Source organism: Ammospiza caudacuta, chromosome 3 (assembly GCF_027887145.1).
Source record: "Ammospiza caudacuta isolate bAmmCau1 chromosome 3, bAmmCau1.pri, whole genome shotgun sequence".
Lineage (NCBI taxonomy): Eukaryota > Metazoa > Chordata > Aves > Passeriformes > Passerellidae > Ammospiza > Ammospiza caudacuta.
The window spans coordinates 85,549,581-85,565,679 of record NC_080595.1 but is presented as its reverse complement, the minus strand read 5'-3'; the positions used below and the strand labels follow the sequence as shown (position 1 = coordinate 85,565,679).

Below are 16,099 nucleotides of genomic sequence, written 5' to 3'. Positions count from 1 at the left end.
CAGAGGAGACCCAACTACAGTTTCCTGCTAGAGCAGGGACTGTAAAGAAGGCAGAGCCAGACTCTCCTCAGACATGCAGTGAAAGGGCAATAGACAACAACTCCAAACTGCAACCAGGGAGTTGGCCATGAGGAACAAATTCTTGGCCATAGGAGCAGCTAAGTGCTGGAGCCAGCACCTAGACAGCCTGTGTGACCTCCATCACCAGAGGTTTCCAAACATCTTGAGCAACATGGTCTAGATTTAAAACCGGTATAGTAATTCACAGGGTTGGACAAAATGACCTCCAAATGGCCTTTCAATCTAAATTTTTCTATGATTCTGTGATTTTAAATGCAAGTTTAATCAGTGAAAAGCAGCAAGGCACATTTATTCTGATGGGGCTTCGGGATGTTGCCCCTGTCAGGTCTCAGACATCATTATGTGCTTCTTCAGCCAAGAACTCCATGTAGTGTTTCCGGGCAGGGAAATCGTCAGCCGGCCTGTTGTACGCAGTCCAGACGGGCTCTCCAACAAACAGCCTCATTGCCTTCACGTAGTTCTGCCACAGAACAAGAAGTGACAAGTCATTTAAGAGCTCCTTTTCAAGGGGTCTTCATTCCAAATTTAAGGTTTCACTTGCACTTCTGCAGAAATTTTTGAAATTATTTCATTATGGACTGAAAGCTTCACACATTCCAGAAAATTATAGCATTATACTGCTGCTCCTGCTCCCAGTGCCTGCCGTGGAAGACTGTGGCCCCTATGCAGTGATACATTGTGTCATGACCAGCACCTCCAGCTCAGGCAGAATCAACACTTCTCCCCCTGTCAAAGAAACCAAAACCATCCTGTCTTATGCAAACCTTTTGCACTGGATCCACAATACTCAGCAGTGCAGCATTTAAATCCTATTTGCTTAGCTAAATAGCAGAACCCAGGTACCCACAATGTTTACACAATGCTTTTGGGGAATACCAGAAGCATCACAGTCACAGCCATAAAAACTGAATGGGAAGTGCATAAGCTACTCAAAAAATAAAGCTTACAGGAAGTGAAAAGTCTCCAGATTCCAAAAGGAAAAGCAACAGCCAGCTAAGACCAGCTAACAAAAAATATGCCTGGTGCAAGTTACAACTGTGGCAGCAGAAAATGGGATTTCATATCCTGCAGAAGTGCTCCAACCATGGGGTGATGGGGAACTCTCCTCTTCTGCCTACTATGCAGAAGTACCATTTAGACCCTACCCATTATGTAAAACACAAACAGATTATTATTTTACACCCAGGTTCAGAAATGGTAAGAATAAAGCTAGGTACCAAAAGAACTTAGCTGCAAAATGCCAGGGTCTAGAAGCACCTAAAGATTTTACTTGGAAGTCAGCACTCCTGGACTAAAGCTCCTGAAGTGAACACTTAAGACTTCTTGGGGACTCAACCATAACCCCTGACAGTTTATTTATGTAGAGAAAAAGCCTGAGAATAGTACATGTAGTTTATTTGCTGTGGATCTCAAGAAGCAGATGGGAAAAGCTGGGTTTTTCACTAAAAGAGCATCTCCCTTTTTCACATGTATGAACACTGCTCTTTGGACAGCTGATTCAAAACAAAACCATTCCCTTCACCAGAAATGCAACTTCACCACACAGGAGACAACACATTTCCCCATTTTGCAGGGGTAATGCTGAGGTTACAAACACCTCTGTAAGAGCCCACAAGAAGAGAAACACAGACCAGAACTGTAAGTGCCAATCTCACACTCCCACTGGCAAAAATATCTTTCCAAAGGAGGCCACCACCTGTGAAGCCAGCACCCAGCTTAGCATACAGTAGTTGCAAATAGTGGCTCTGGACCCTTAAATCCTTCTTTCCCCAAAGGTGAAAGATGTCACTGCTGGACACAGACATGTTCTTCTATCCCCACAAAAATACACAACAAGGCAATACAGAATGATCCATCCACACCTTCTCCACCTCAACAGACAGCTGGGACAACTGTGGGAGGGACAGCCCTAGGCTTGATATGCCACAGATGTCACATGGCAATGAGTTACAGTCACAGCTGAGGAGGAGAGGCTGGATTTGTGACCTGGAAATGAAAGGTTCAGATGCTGTGAATTATTTATTATTTTTCATCCTCCTCCTTCATATTTAATATGTTTTGCTAATGAACTTCAAGTCTCAGGGCATGTAGTTACTAATGTGATATACATTCACATGGATTTGTCATCAAAATTTATGGTAATCTACAACAACATACGTTCTCATCCAGTGTAAATCGGTGGTATATGCCAGCAGGGAGGGTTATCATGTCTCCTTTCTCCATGGAAATCCGAATCCATTTGTCATCCTTGTCTCGAACATCAAAATAGCCAGATCCCTCCAGGATGTAGCGAATTTCATCATCGAGGTGTAAATGTTCTTCATAAAATGTTTTTATCTAGGAATAGCAAATATTTTGGAAAACTACTGAACATAGGAAAGCTGCAAAGAAAACTGGCAGAAACAGAGAGAAGCTGAGAAAGGCTTTCAAAGGGTAACTGTATTTTAACTAACAGAGGAGACCAACATGGGTAAGATGGCCAAGCCAGCCTCTGTCTCCAGACACATCTAAGCAGGCTTCTACATTCCCTTTGGAGGGCAGGAACTTCTCTGACAAGAAACAGCAGCTCTAGCTGTACATAACCATTCTCTGAGTAACAGTGATCCTTACACCCATTTGAAAGAGAGATGGGTAAAACATCACACTCCAGGATTTGGTCCTTGTGCTTGCTCAGTTCGATCATTTCGTGCTTTTTTCCCCCAACACACAGCACCAAACAAAACCACAGATTTTCCCCTCTCTTTTACACTTATGTAGAGCTGAATTAGCTGCACGGGTACTACTACTGTCTGTGAAAATGCAGTCACTGCCAAACACAGCCCATCTACAGCAATCTGATGTAAACAGTGTGTCATGCCTGCCCACACACAGTGAGACCCAGCTCCAGGCTCTCTTGTCCAAGACAGTGGCAACAACATTCTCTTTTTTATGGAACGCTGAATTCTTCATACATGCACAGAATACAAAGCACATTTTAAAAGTTCAATTAACGGAGGCCTGGGAGGTTTAGTGCACAGTGAGCACTAAACAGCAATGCAGCAATGCCAGGTACCATCAGCACCTGCTCAGGTTTGGATGATATTTAGCCACACACTTCTGCAGATGTCCTTGAGACAGAAGTGATCCAGCACAGCAGGATGAGAAGTCCCTACGTCTTGTAAAGAATGGCCCATCTTTCTGTCAGATAGAGCCTGCCTAATAAGTTACTACCTATTTCACCTTCTCACCAAAACAAAACCACTAGAATACAATGGGCTTAAAACAAACTGCTAAATGGAAATTTAATAAAAGTATTAAAGTGTCATTGGGTTGCTGTCCTCAAGTCAGAGCAGCAAGCCAGCAGCACCTGGAGGCTGGGATGAGAAAGCTCCTTGTAGGAGGCTCACCTGAACAGTGTTGAGCTGCTATGAAATTGTCACGGTATGAGTTCCCCAAGGTAAAAAATGTTCTTGTACAAGGAACAATTCCATGGGGTTAACACTCACTTAAAAAAGACACATTATGCAAGCAGCCATTAGGATGTAAAAGCCTTCAAAGCCCAGGCCCAGCTGGCAGCCACTTGCCTTCATCGCAGAGAGGCTCTCTGAGGACAGGTCAGCATTGGCAGAACTCTCCTGGTAGGAATCTTAGTTTTGAAATGACAATGATGGAAATGATCCTCAAAACCTTTGAAGGCAATGTACAGAAGCAAAAGACCTCTACTATCTTTAAAATTATATCAAAGGTTCTTTTTTAATGTTCAGGACTTCGGTACAGGATGTATTTTAGACGTGGAAGCCTCATCCCCGTGTCCCGCTGGGCTGTGCAGGTGTCACACGCTGGCCGGCGCGGGAACCCGCACTGAGAGCCAAGTTTCGCGTACCTTTTCCTCATAATTTGGAAGCTTGTCTTTATGTATGGTCACTATATCCATCCAAGAATAATTTTCTGCTCTCCGAATCTCTTTCAAGCATGGATCAGTCTCATAGTTATCAGCATCCAACTAAAAAAACAGGCACAGGAGATTAAAAAAAAAAAAAAAGCGTTCGGACGCCATTGCTAGAGGCGGAACTCAGGCACTCGTGGGAATCCCGAGGTGCCGGCAGTGCCGGGGCGGCTCGGCTGCTGCAGGGGGAGCGGCCACAAGCACACGGAGTGCCTGCACCGGGCCCCCGCCCGCCTCCGCTGCCTCCTCTCTCTGCGGCCGGCCCGGCCCGGCCTGGCGCTCCCCGCGCGGCTCAGCCCGGCCCGCGGCTCCCCGGCGCACCCCGCGGTACCAGCCCCCGCCGTACCCTGCGGTATCACCGCCGCCATACTCTCGGCACCCCCCACCGTACCTTGCGGTATCACCCCCGCCCTACCCTGCGGTACACCACGCCGAGGCGGCGCAGCTGCTCCAGGCTGACGGCGCGGTTGGGCTGCTGCCGGTGCGGCGTCCGCTGGTCCTCCTGGGACTCGTCCATGTACCAGGCCTCCACCATCGCGCCGCCACAGTGTTCGCGGGGCCGGGCCGGGCTGCCAGCGCGTCCCGCCCCGGCGCGGCTCCAGGCCCGGCAGCGAGCGGGGACGGGCCCGCCCCGCGGCCTGAGGCAGAGCGGTACAGGGGCGCCATGGGCCCCTCCAAACACACTGAACGCGGTGCGGAGCTTTCGTTTGAGGGAACAGCTCCAGGCTGAGGCCGAGAGTCCCCGAGAGACAGGCCGGGGCTCGGGACTGCTCACCCGCACCAGCTCCTGAGGCAACCCGAGTGAACGGCCATGGTGTTTGCATCGTGTCGGTCCCCGCTATAATGCTCTGACGGAACTTACTGCTACGGCTCAGGCTTAAAGGCCGGCATTGTAGCCCCACAATATGGAAAAAAAAAATAAATTAGGCAAAAAATAAAGAAAGTGGTAAGACATGCTTGCACAGATAACTTGTGTTGTCTCCACCCATGTAGATACATCCTCAGCATCCTCCCTGAGCTGGAGTGAACAAGGCACCCTGGGGTGTGTCCCCTCCAGCCTCCATGCTTCTGCATCTACCTGATCCTGTAGGGCAAATAAACCAAGAGCCAGCTAAGCACAATATAAGAATGGCCAGACAACTGAAACAATCCCTCCTTAGAATTTTTCTTCATAAAAAGAGTTTCTTACTTACCAAGGTGTCTCAACCACTACTATTCCAATTCTCATAAAATGGTACCAGATCCCTTTAATGTATAGTATTTGGGTTTAAGCACTACTGGTTATCAAACAGATACTTTATAGAAGCTGTGCTAAGGCACATGGAGGACAAGTAGGCATTTTGGGACAGCCAGCACAATATCGTGGCTGCTAAATGCCAATATTCTCCTAAAGCTGCAGTTCCCTGAAAAGATGACTTAGAGATCTGCCATCCTCTGCAGGCCCTCAAGCCCCTGTTGAATCCTTTTGAGAAGTACTGTTTGTTTTCCATTCTTTAATCTACCTTCATCTTGTAACCTTCCGCTTGCCTTTCTTCTGTCCTGAATTTTCAGAATAACCATTCATACGAAATTGATATAAAACTCTGTCCTATTAGATTTTCTATTATAATCTACCTATTAGATTCAGGTAACCAAGTGGCCTAAATTCAGTATTACACAGTTATGATTTACCCACCACAATCTTACAAGTTTTCCAAAGCTCCTGCTTAAAAAAAAAAACAACCCCACAAAAAACAAACAACAAAACCCAAAACAAAACCGATTTCCATACAATAAGCAGGATTTACTTGTTTAACACAATATGTAAGAAAGGCAAGTTATTAGATACCTGATCAGGGTGATGGGTCTTTTCTTTGCAGCCAAACTTCTAAAGTAAATAGATAATTGTGTGTGTACATACAAAGAAGCAGAGGGGGCCCAATCAGTGCCCTCTTTTACCCCTAGATGAGCTTCAATGTGCAGTTTTGGATGAGAGAAAAAAATTAAAATCCTCACTGACCTATTAGCTACTGGATAGCCAGTTTCCTCCTCCTAGTACAACCATGTGACTAAATATGTAAAACCCTCACATTCTGCCTCAGGAAAGATATTATAATGCATGAGAGCTATTAAGTAACAAACTTCTGCAGCTCTAACCATCTGTATAGAAATTTACAAATCCAAAAACATTTCAGTGACTCCTAGCCTAAACCCTACTATTCAGTGGTGCAAAGGTACCATGCAGAAAAGTTGACACAGATAACACAACAAACCTGTTTGCTTTTCCTGTACACTTGCATAGAAAATGGACATCTCTGTTAGGTGACCTCCTACCAAATCAACCAACCCCAAAGTCTGACCCAGCTATTTTGGGATGCAATAAATACCTCTGCACAAAAAAAAAAAAAAAAAAAGATGTATTTATTTCATTAAGAGGAAAATACAGAACACTTTGATTTAAAATTACTTCTTCAGAAGCCTGTCTGTAAGGTGAGTCCAGAGCTAAAAGCACTGACCACAGCCTTTCCAATAGATGGAGAAAAAGCAAATACTCAGGATCATCAACTAAATATTGTCTCAATCATAAAATAAATGCAACAGAAGAAAATGTGGGGTTTTCCTTCCCAGAAGTTGGTTTATAGTTAGTGCTTCAGGCCAGAAAGAAGTACAGCTCAAAGTTCAACTCCAAAACAATTACAGCAGTTCAAGTTGTTGCTGTCATGTTGGGCCCTTTTCTCCCAGTGCAACAGTCTCTAGTCCCAGGCCATCAGCACTGTGGTTTACAAGCTCCTTCTCTTGCTAGTCTATCAGCTTCTTCATTCCCTTGGAAGCCAGCATGACCAGGAATATGCATCTGTCAGGACAAAATATATCAGTTTAGACATGGAAGAAACCAGGAGTAAAGTAGATACATGAAATTTGATAAAGCAATGCTCTGTCACTGATAGTACAGGAGCACCTCCTCAGAGGTCCCCACCTAATATTTAGCCCTTAGGTTTTCTTCCCAGAGATTTTCATTGTCTCTCTTCCTCTAGGGAAACTCTTGTCAAACTGTGGATACCATCTTTATGGGAATTAATTAAAAGCATAAGGACCAGCTCACCTATCCTTTAAAAAATATAGACAACTGCTCCAATTCAAAATTCCCACCTTTCTGCATTCAGTGGTTAAACTGAGTTGATCTTTCCCCAGAAGCCAAAGTCCTCTATTCCACTAAAGGCCTTGATACTTACAGCACTCACTTAGGATACATACATAGGATCAAAAGATCCTCTCAATTTTCAGATGTCTTAATTTGTCTATCCATTAATCAGGAACTGAAAAAAACTTTATACCCTAAGCCCATCCTTGTCAGAAGCAAGGGTGGAGTAGGAAGGTGAGGAAGAAAATCAAGCTTGCTATTTGACAAGATCAGAGAGGGAATAAGCATGAAGTGGGTGTGAAGTGACATCAGATTTACATGGCAAGGTTTTGGTACCACGTGGGGAGCTGTAGGTGTCGATTCTGTGAAAAGACATGAGCAGTGCCCCTACATGAGAGACAGCCAGATCCAGACAGCTCCCAAAGGGACCCAAAGTTTGACACATCTAAGCCCATCAGCAAAGCTGATGGCTCTTCTGTGAAAACATGTTTAAGAAAGGGTAAAAATGCAGCACAACAGCCAGAGAAAAGAGTGAGAATATGTGAAAGGAACAGCTCTGCAGACACCAAGGTCAGTGCTGAAGGAGGAGGTGCTCCAGGCAGCTGAGCAGAGATTGCCCTGCAGCCTGTGGTGCAGACCATGGTCAGTCAGCCTGTGCCCCTTACGGCCCAGGAGGGCACAGTGGAGCAGAGATGGGCCTGCAGCCCATGGAGGACTCTGCATGCATACACTCCTCCTGAAACAAAATCTGCCCTACCTTTTCTAAGAGATTCAGTTTTAACAAGTGTTCATAAAGGAATATCTTTTAATTATGTAAAATATTCCCAAGAACAGCTGAACTTATTTAGTCTTTAAATTTTTATGCTTTCTCCTCAATAGAATATAGGAGTAGCTACAGAAAATCTAATCAGCCTGTAAGTTGCAGCGACCAACTCTGTAACACAGAGCAACATGAATACCTGCAATAAATTCCCATAAAAAAATTGCACATTAAATATCTACATGATCCTGTTTTCTACAGAATAAAGACAAAAGCTGAGTAAACATGCCATTACAGGTGCAAAGTCAACTGTACACACATTTTCTCAAATCAGTGGTCTTATATCAAAATTAGGCTAAAATTTAAGAGGCAAAGGAATATATATTTCCCTGAAGTGTTAAGCACTGATATTAGAGGTTACAGAAAAATACATTCTACCAGAAATATCTGTATAGTTGTTGTCTTACTTCTTTACTGGAGAGCAAAGCAATTTAAAAATGGTTATTTTAAAGACCTTCTCGCACTAAATTTCCTTAGAAGAAATGCAGTTAAGGCACAGAAAACTAGAGTTGGTTTATTTGGGGATACACACACTTAGTTTTCCCAGTTTAAAGACACTCATGTAATTGAGTTACTCCAACAAAGCAGCATTCTAAATAGTTCTGAAAAGCAAATACAGAAATTCAGCTATGACACAAAAACCAGTTATATTCTAAGGTTAGATTTTCAGGAACAGAAATTGCATCTACTAAAACCACTAACAAACTAAAAATAATTATTGCAGGCATTTTCTAAGCAGTAATAAGAGACAGGAAACAAATACAAATATTCATTTAAATAAATGAAATACTGGTTCCAAGAACCTAGGTTAATGTTGGTAACTTGCTTTAAATACAACAAGCAGCTTCTGTGTATTTGCAGTTTTACTTAAGGATGTACAATACTATGCTCTACAAAAGTCTTAGTCATGATCACACTTTTAAGTTTCTACTAGAAACATGTTTAAAATGTCATTAAGAATAAGAAACAAGGAACTTACCCACTGAATTTCGATGTCTTTTACTAGATTATCGAGTCTTTCAAAATCTTCTTTATTTATTACACTTCCTCCTGAACTTGTTCTCCAGCCATTTGTTTTCCAGTTGTCAACCCAGCTCGTAATACCTGTGCAACAGGGGTATCACCATAAGAGTGCTGTTAAAGAAGCCAGCAAGGATCAAGATGGAGCCAACAGCCTTTTAACAAGAAATTACCTCTGTACAAAGTCCCAGGCAAAAACACTGGATACCAAAGATAATTCTTGTTTGCTTCTCTGATGCTGTCTTTCAGGAGTGTATTTTTTCATTATTACATTAATTACCCAACCATTAAATTCAATACCTGTTTTTCCAAACAGATATTTAATTTAAAGACTACAATCTTATATATGCACTGTATGCAAAGTATCTCATGAACTTCAATAAACTGAAGCTAAGGATTTGCTTGATGATACAGTAAGCAAAGCCTACTGCTCACCAGGCAATTTTCTATATTACTCCTTAAGTAAGGATTTTTTTTTAAATATCAGTGCTGGTGTGGACAATGTAAGACATCCTTAATGCTTTCATGACCTGAACCAAACAGGAAATCTCCAATCTTGAATGCAAAGCCTCCTAAAAACCAAATTACATCCTCTTGTACTTAACTAAGTACAAGTGGATATAAGTACAAGTACTAACTCTACATAACTACAAACCTCCTTCTTTGGCATTTTTAAATAATAATTCCTAGACACATCTACAAAATATCTGTGCTTAAACAAGAATGGCAAAACTGCCAGCAAAACCAAAGAGACTAAGACAAAAAGTGCAACATTTAATTTTCAGCCATAAACTGCACTAAGTTTTTGTTTAATGTTATTTCAAAAAAAATCCACAAAATCAAATCTCCAAAGTGATCTGGAAACAAATAAACACGTATTGCCTTTGTAAAACTGAGCAAAACACAAAAAAAACCCCACCTAACCAAATAAACAAATAAACAACAACAACAAAAAAAACTTAGGCAGTTCCAGATTATCACAAGAACAAAATCTGAAGATCTTGAGGAAAGAGGAAGAAGTTTTTTTTTCTGAAATTAAGTCCTATTGGCTGCTTTATATGGTATTTATAGAGATTAAAATTAGGCTTTCCAGGTATTTTAATACATACTCTGAGCACATATCTCTGGCTAGTCTTCCAGGGTAGCCTAAAAGCTTGGAAGCAAGAGAACTTGAATGTACTTCACAGATGCATGTGTGTGCTAAAAACAGCCTCTCCAATACATTCAAAACAACAAAAACCCTACAGGTTACCACACCAACTTCCAAGTAATTTCCTGAGTACAGCCTTAACAGCCTACACATGAACAACATTTTTTCTAGATTTTGTCACACTGAACACCTCAGGACACAAATCCTGGTGTTACTTCTGTCAGCATTTACTATAACAGATGCTTTGACTCTACTTCTATTTTGTGCAGTTAGCAGGCAATGTCTGATACTCTGAAGTTTTCCCCCAAGCAGTCATAAGTTATGCACTGTCTTCCTTACATTCCTCTCTCCAGGAATGTTCTGTGGGTCTTATGTAATGGAAAAGCATGCAGTGTCTTTAAGGATCAGGAGAATTAAAATCATTAACTTACCATTAATAGTAAACTTGCTATCAGTGTAGATTATTAACTTCTTGATGTTTTGACTCTTGGCTTGCTCTATTGCTTTGCAGGCTGCCTTAAGAACATTTCAAAACAACAACAGTTCAGAAAGGATTTTGGCCACATGGAATTAAGATACCAACAAAGTACCTGATGCTAACACATATACTACATATATTACTGTAACCTCTCCACCAATGGTTATCAACATGTTTTAGTGTAGAGGATCCCAAATTTGTGTATTGCAGATGACACCTTTATAATATAAAAAAGGCAAAGAGGCAGGCACCTAAGTTTCAAAAGCAAACAAAACCTTGTAATATTCTGATGTCCAACTCTTGTGCTGAAAAAGTAGCTCTCTGACCCGTTTTCCAACTATCCAAACCTCTACCAACACCCAGGCATTTTCTCCAAAACTTTGAGGAAGTACTCATATCAGTTCCAACAGTCTGGATGCTGTAACAAGTTGGGGTTTTTTTTTAGTGCTCTGAAATATCACAGGGAGAAGTGGCTGGGTGTGGATGTAGAACTGAAAAGTGACAAATCAGTGACAAGTCTGACCACTGGCACACCAACACCGCCTCTAAAATGAACTTTGAAGTTTTTAAGCAGATCAGTTGCCTATTTCAGTTCATCTCCAAACATGGAGTGTGGGGTAGCAGAAATACTATTACTATAAGAGGAAATACTAATACATATTAAGAAGAAATGAAAAGAGAAGACTAAATCGGCTGTTGTCAACAGAAGTTAGTCAGGAGCCTAGAATTGCTTTTTACATTTATCTATGGGTTATGATACTCTGATCCTGCCACCATAAGAAGCTGACTCTCAACCAATACTCAGCAGCCCTCACTCTAAGGTCTGAAATACACACATTAAAAATGCAAGAGAATCTACACACAGTTGAGAGTGAGACTTTTCTAATGTAAGGCTGTTTAAATAACTGTGCTTGGTGGCACTTGGAAATTCTCAAGGTCAAAACCAATAAAGACCAATAAAACTTGAAGTTAACTATTTGTTTGAAGTCATAACTCTGAATATTTTGTAAACTTCTCTTAGAGCTCCATACTGGTTTCTGGAAACCAGAGCTAAAATAGGCCTGAAAGTGCAGCTGCAGGCTAACATGGAGAAATATTTCAGGACACTTGCTACTTACATGGATTTCTGCTCTTTGATTAGTTTGCCGTCCAGGAAGTCTTTCACTGGTATTTCTGTGTCCAAAGAACAAATAGTAGATTAGTTATTCCAAGTATTCAGAATGGTGTATAATTAAAGACAAGAATATTATTTCCAGTTGATTTTTCCCAGAAAGGCTGCTTTCTCTGTTCCCATCAATATCTCCTGACTCAGTCTCATAACACTGTCATAATGAGTCTCAACAACAGAGCTTCATATTTAAAAGGAGGCTGGTATTGTAAATAACATAAAAACCAAACAGAATACATTAATAAAAAAAAAAAAAAAATCCATTGAGCTACTTACAAAGGGTGGCCTGGTCCCCAGTAGACACCTATACCAGCACGTGCCCTCTTACGTCCATTACTAGAGCAACAACCATCTGTATAAACAATTGCGAAGTCACCTACAAAAAAATTACCAAAATCAGCACTTCCTCAAAAACACTGACTATTTAAGGTAGAAGAAATGTTTGCCAGTATACTAAGCCCCAAAACTTCCCTCCCCAGAGAGCCGTTCTAAAAGGAACTGCAGAAGCCATGTGAATTAGCAGTGCAGAGCACCACAGGTCCCACTACAGCTTGACACCCTCCCTGCTGTCAAACCAATCGGCCTCAAGAACTTCTACTTCAAGTCCCATACTTTTCACTACAGTTCAAGTCTTCTTCAAAACTACATCCAATCTGTAGCCCAGACACACATAAAATCACACCTATAACACTATGATTAAGCTATATATTCATACCAGTTAAAACCAACCAAAATTACGCTGAAAGACAATGTGAACAAACAGATCGTGGTTCATGTTTTCATTTCAAAAAGAAATAACGGGTCTAATGCTGCTATATACAAACCTCCCCATAAGTTTTGTAATAGTTACACTTGTTGCTTGTCACAGAGAACAAACCAATGAAAATAATTAAAGAAATGATCAAAGACCTCACCCATATATGAAAACTTATCTTCACTGACTGTTGGTATTGAGCACACTGAGTGTACTTCATCATGTTTCACACGCTTTGCAATCTGCTCTTCATTTGTAGACTGTTCATATGGCCTTTTACATGTACTGCAACACATGGTATTTAATTCTGGCTCCTTTCTCTGGCTACCATTTTCTTGTGTTATAACCGGAGGACCAAATGCCTCTACCAAAAATAAAAAAAAACCGGAAGTTAGGAAGTTCAGCAGAATCAAATTTTATTTTATTTGAAACGACTGCTTCTAAAGACAACAGTTGTTAGCAACTATTAGCAATGTTAGTCCGTTATCTGACACCCCCCGCCCCGCCAAACTATTATCGAAAAGAAATAGAATACTCCAGTCATTCTTCATCCTAAGTCTGGGGAAACAGACATGCAAGGACCCTTACACCTTTAACACATACACAGAGCCATCAACGCCCTCCAAACACCACAGAAACACTTTCACTGCACTGGCACATCCATCCCGGTGTCCGGAGGCCATGGCCACGGCGCTGAGCCAGTGACGAGGAAGGAGCAGGGGCCGGTGCCCGCGTTCCGGCAGCCGCCGCAGCGCGGGCTCAGCCGCCGTGCCTGCCCCGAGCCCCCGGCGGGACCCCCGCCCTCCTCCCCCTCCCCGCCGGCGGCGGGACGCGCTACCTGCCGGCTCGGGCTGCGGCTGCTGCGGCCCCGGCAGCCCGGCGCGCACGAAGGCCCAGGCGTCCTTCTCGGTGGCGAACTTCTTGAAGCTGGCGGAGGGGAACTTGTTCACCTGCTCCTGGCACTCCGCCCTGCAACACAGCGGGCAGCGGTGAGGCCGGGCCGGGCGGGCTCCCCGCTCCACCGCGGCCCTCGCTCCCCGCTCACCAGGTGCGGTAGACGCCGGTGCGCCGGCCCTTGCGCACGGCGTAGAACATGGAGCCGGCCCTGGGCACCAAGCACGAGTGGCTGAGCACGGCCACGAGCCAGCGCAGCATCCCGCGGCCCCGCCGCCATCCGCGGCCCGCGGCACCGCTGCGCCTGCGCGGCCGCCGCGCTCACGGCAGCGCCGGGGCCTCCTACGGGCCGCCAGAGAGACCAAAGTACCAGAAAATGCCACAGCGCAGGGTTTTGTACTGATTGGCGTTTTTGTTTGGTGGGTTTTGTTCCCTCCCCCCGCCAATAATGGTGTTTTTAAAACCTAAATCAGCTGTTGTTTGAGGCATGAGGTCGCAGCGGCTTTGCACAAGCCACCTCGTTCTGGAAGCCCCATTTCTAAAAGGCAAAGGAGATCTCTCAGGTGCGCTGACATGTTCAGCACGTCCGAGAGCCTGGAGCTGAACAAGGTTGATAAGCTGGTTGTCATCCTGCTGCCCAGGCTCCAGGTGCGTGTGATCCAGCTGAGCCCTGCGGCGAGGTGGCCTCTGGAGTGAGGACAAACACCTTCACAGAATCGCAGGGTCCTTAGGGTTGGGAGGGACCCCTGGACGTCATCAGTCATGGCAGGTCAGCTGGTGCAGGTGGCACAGGAGCACGTCCTGGTTTAGAATGGCTCTAGAGAGGGAAACTCCACGACCTCCCCAGGCAGCGCCCACTCTCAGTGTAAAAAACTTCATCATGTTGAGGTGAAACTTCTCATGTTTTAGTTTATGGCCACTACTCCTCATCCTGTTGCTGAACATCACCAAAAAGAGTCTGGCTCCATCCTCTTAGCACCTGGACTGTCATGTACTGGCAGACCAAAGCTGGGAGCTGGGCGTGTGCCAAATTCAGTACCTCAGCTTCTGACAAGATCAGAGTAGCAAAGATGGGGGCACTGCTGTGGCCACCTCCAGAACCAGCCCAAGGTATCCAAGCTGCTGTTGTACTTCCCTCACAGCTCTAGTAGAGATGCCTGTGACAAAGCTGATGGTGCCAGAGCTGCAGAGTGCTGTGTCCAGATCTACAAGGGTGGCCCAGTAAAATGCCAGGAATGTGAAACATTGGCATTAATTTTGCCTTGTTGCAAAACCAACAAATGGGCTCAACATTACACATAATTACTATGTGTATTAATTGGATAACATTTCTCTTAAAAAAACCCCAAACCTGAAGACTTTAGGTATTTGACAGACCTTGGCGGAACTGAGAAACAACTTGGTCAGGGTTGTATGAAAATATAATTACTGCATTTTCTGTACTTCTTCCAACACATTCGTGAGACTTCATATACTCATTGCATCCTACTGCTGTTGGGATACTTTTGTTACACATCTGACTAATTTATTCTTTCCACTTCTTCATCGTGCCCATTCTGAGACTGAATGGCATAAGAACCTTCTTGCATTACTTTGTAGTGACATAACTTCTTTTAAAGATCACACAGGTCCACAGTGGTTCTTAAAAACCTGTCAGATATTTTGACTACCAGGCATTATTGGGTACCAGGCACACTAATCACTCTACATCCTTCTCCTAACATAAATTCAGTGTCCAAGAGGAAATATCTCTCTACACCTTTTTTCCTCGTTGCCATTATGCAGCCTCCTGATCTGTTCAGCACTCACAATGTAGAGATGGGAAGCTGCAGATAGTCTCATCTTTATTCATTAATGCTCTGAACAGTCATGTTTTGATCCACCCACACATCACCTGCTCTTTCTCCCTCTCATGCGTGGTTTCTCAGTATAAACTGAGTGCATACTGCTGGACTGAGAAGACGATTCCATGTTATTTTTCTTTTTGGTACTCTTCAATCAGGTCCTGATCACTATTGTTTAGCCCAACCAAATCTCTATAAATACTAATCCTGGCCATCAGTATGAGCTGAGCAGTTTTTCCCATTCATTGACTTAATGCTAGGAAAGAAGAGTGACTTGGGACAAAAATAGCACTGAACAATCCATTTTCTGGCTATCATAAATTTAGTGAAAAGTCCACAAATGTTAGAAAACATGATGAGCTGCATTTTGCAGATGCTAAGGTTGTTTAGTGTGGGATGCTGGTGTCTGTCAGTTTTTTGTTTACAAGGGTTTATTACTCCATTATTGCATTTTGTAAAGTGAGAGACTACACACAGCATTACATGGTAATAGCAATTGTGTTTCTACAAGCTTAAGCTGGCTGCTCTTGGAGTAATCCAGGGAATCCAAGCACAGAACCAGTGCTCTGAACCCCATTCCTGGGCCTAACATCCCTGGACAGGTGAGTTGCACACCTGCCTCCAAGTGGGACTTACCCTTGAACAAAAAATCTAAATCAGCCAACAGGGAAATGTCAAGATGGGGATTTTTTGTTGAGGCATGGTTTTAGCTCCACTTCAGATAGATATAGAGCCAGGCACTTATACATGAATCAACATGCAAGTCACTTCTCTCGAAATTAAAAAGTACAGCTTGTTCTATTTATCAGTGTGCAAGTGTTATTTGTTAGATAATAACACAGTA

General features: G+C 43.4%; 2 protein-coding genes across 2 annotated transcripts; both read right to left on the bottom strand.

Annotated features, from left to right (window-relative positions):
* Nucleotides 1–304: 304 nt before the first annotated feature.
* ADI1 (acireductone dioxygenase 1) lies at nucleotides 305–4,649 on the bottom strand. Its single transcript, XM_058801936.1, has 4 exons — nucleotides 4,422–4,649; nucleotides 3,944–4,063; nucleotides 2,239–2,418; nucleotides 305–541 (listed from the first exon to the last, which is right to left on the bottom strand). The coding sequence occupies exons 1-4, from the start codon at nucleotides 4,539–4,541 to the stop codon at nucleotides 410–412; spliced, it is 552 nt and encodes a 183-aa protein (XP_058657919.1). The 5' UTR covers nucleotides 4,542–4,649; the 3' UTR covers nucleotides 305–409.
* A 1,735-nt stretch (nucleotides 4,650–6,384) lies between these two features.
* RNASEH1 (ribonuclease H1) lies at nucleotides 6,385–13,782 on the bottom strand. The gene is made up of 8 exons (XM_058801922.1): nucleotides 13,563–13,782; nucleotides 13,356–13,486; nucleotides 12,678–12,881; nucleotides 12,040–12,139; nucleotides 11,714–11,768; nucleotides 10,549–10,633; nucleotides 8,927–9,051; nucleotides 6,385–6,839 (listed from the first exon to the last, which is right to left on the bottom strand). Exons 1-8 carry the CDS (start codon nucleotides 13,670–13,672, stop codon nucleotides 6,753–6,755), a joined length of 897 nt encoding a protein of 298 aa, XP_058657905.1. The 5' UTR covers nucleotides 13,673–13,782; the 3' UTR covers nucleotides 6,385–6,752.
* Between the last annotated feature and the right edge of the window lie 2,317 nt (nucleotides 13,783–16,099).

Excerpts from the sequence above, each read along its gene's own strand:
- ADI1 (XM_058801936.1), bottom strand. The coding sequence starts at position 4,541 with ATGGTGGAGGCCTGGTACATGGACGAGTCCCAGGAGGACCAGCGGACG. Across the intron at positions 4,064-4,421 it reads TCGGCGTGGTGTACCGCAGG|TTGGATGCTGATAACTATGA; the intron begins GTAGGGCGGGGG and ends CTGTTTTTTTAG. Across the intron at positions 542-2,238 it reads GATTTACACTGGATGAGAAC|AACTACGTGAAGGCAATGAG; the intron begins GTATGTTGTTGT and ends GTTCTGTGGCAG.
- RNASEH1 (XM_058801922.1), bottom strand. The coding sequence starts at position 13,672 with ATGCTGCGCTGGCTCGTGGCCGTGCTCAGCCACTCGTGCTTGGTGCCC. Across the intron at positions 12,882-13,355 it reads GCCGCAGCCCGAGCCGGCAG|AGGCATTTGGTCCTCCGGTT; the intron begins GTAGCGCGTCCC and ends TATTTTTGGTAG. Across the intron at positions 11,769-12,039 it reads TGGGGACCAGGCCACCCTTT|AAATACCAGTGAAAGACTTC; the intron begins GTAAGTAGCTCA and ends CTTTGGACACAG.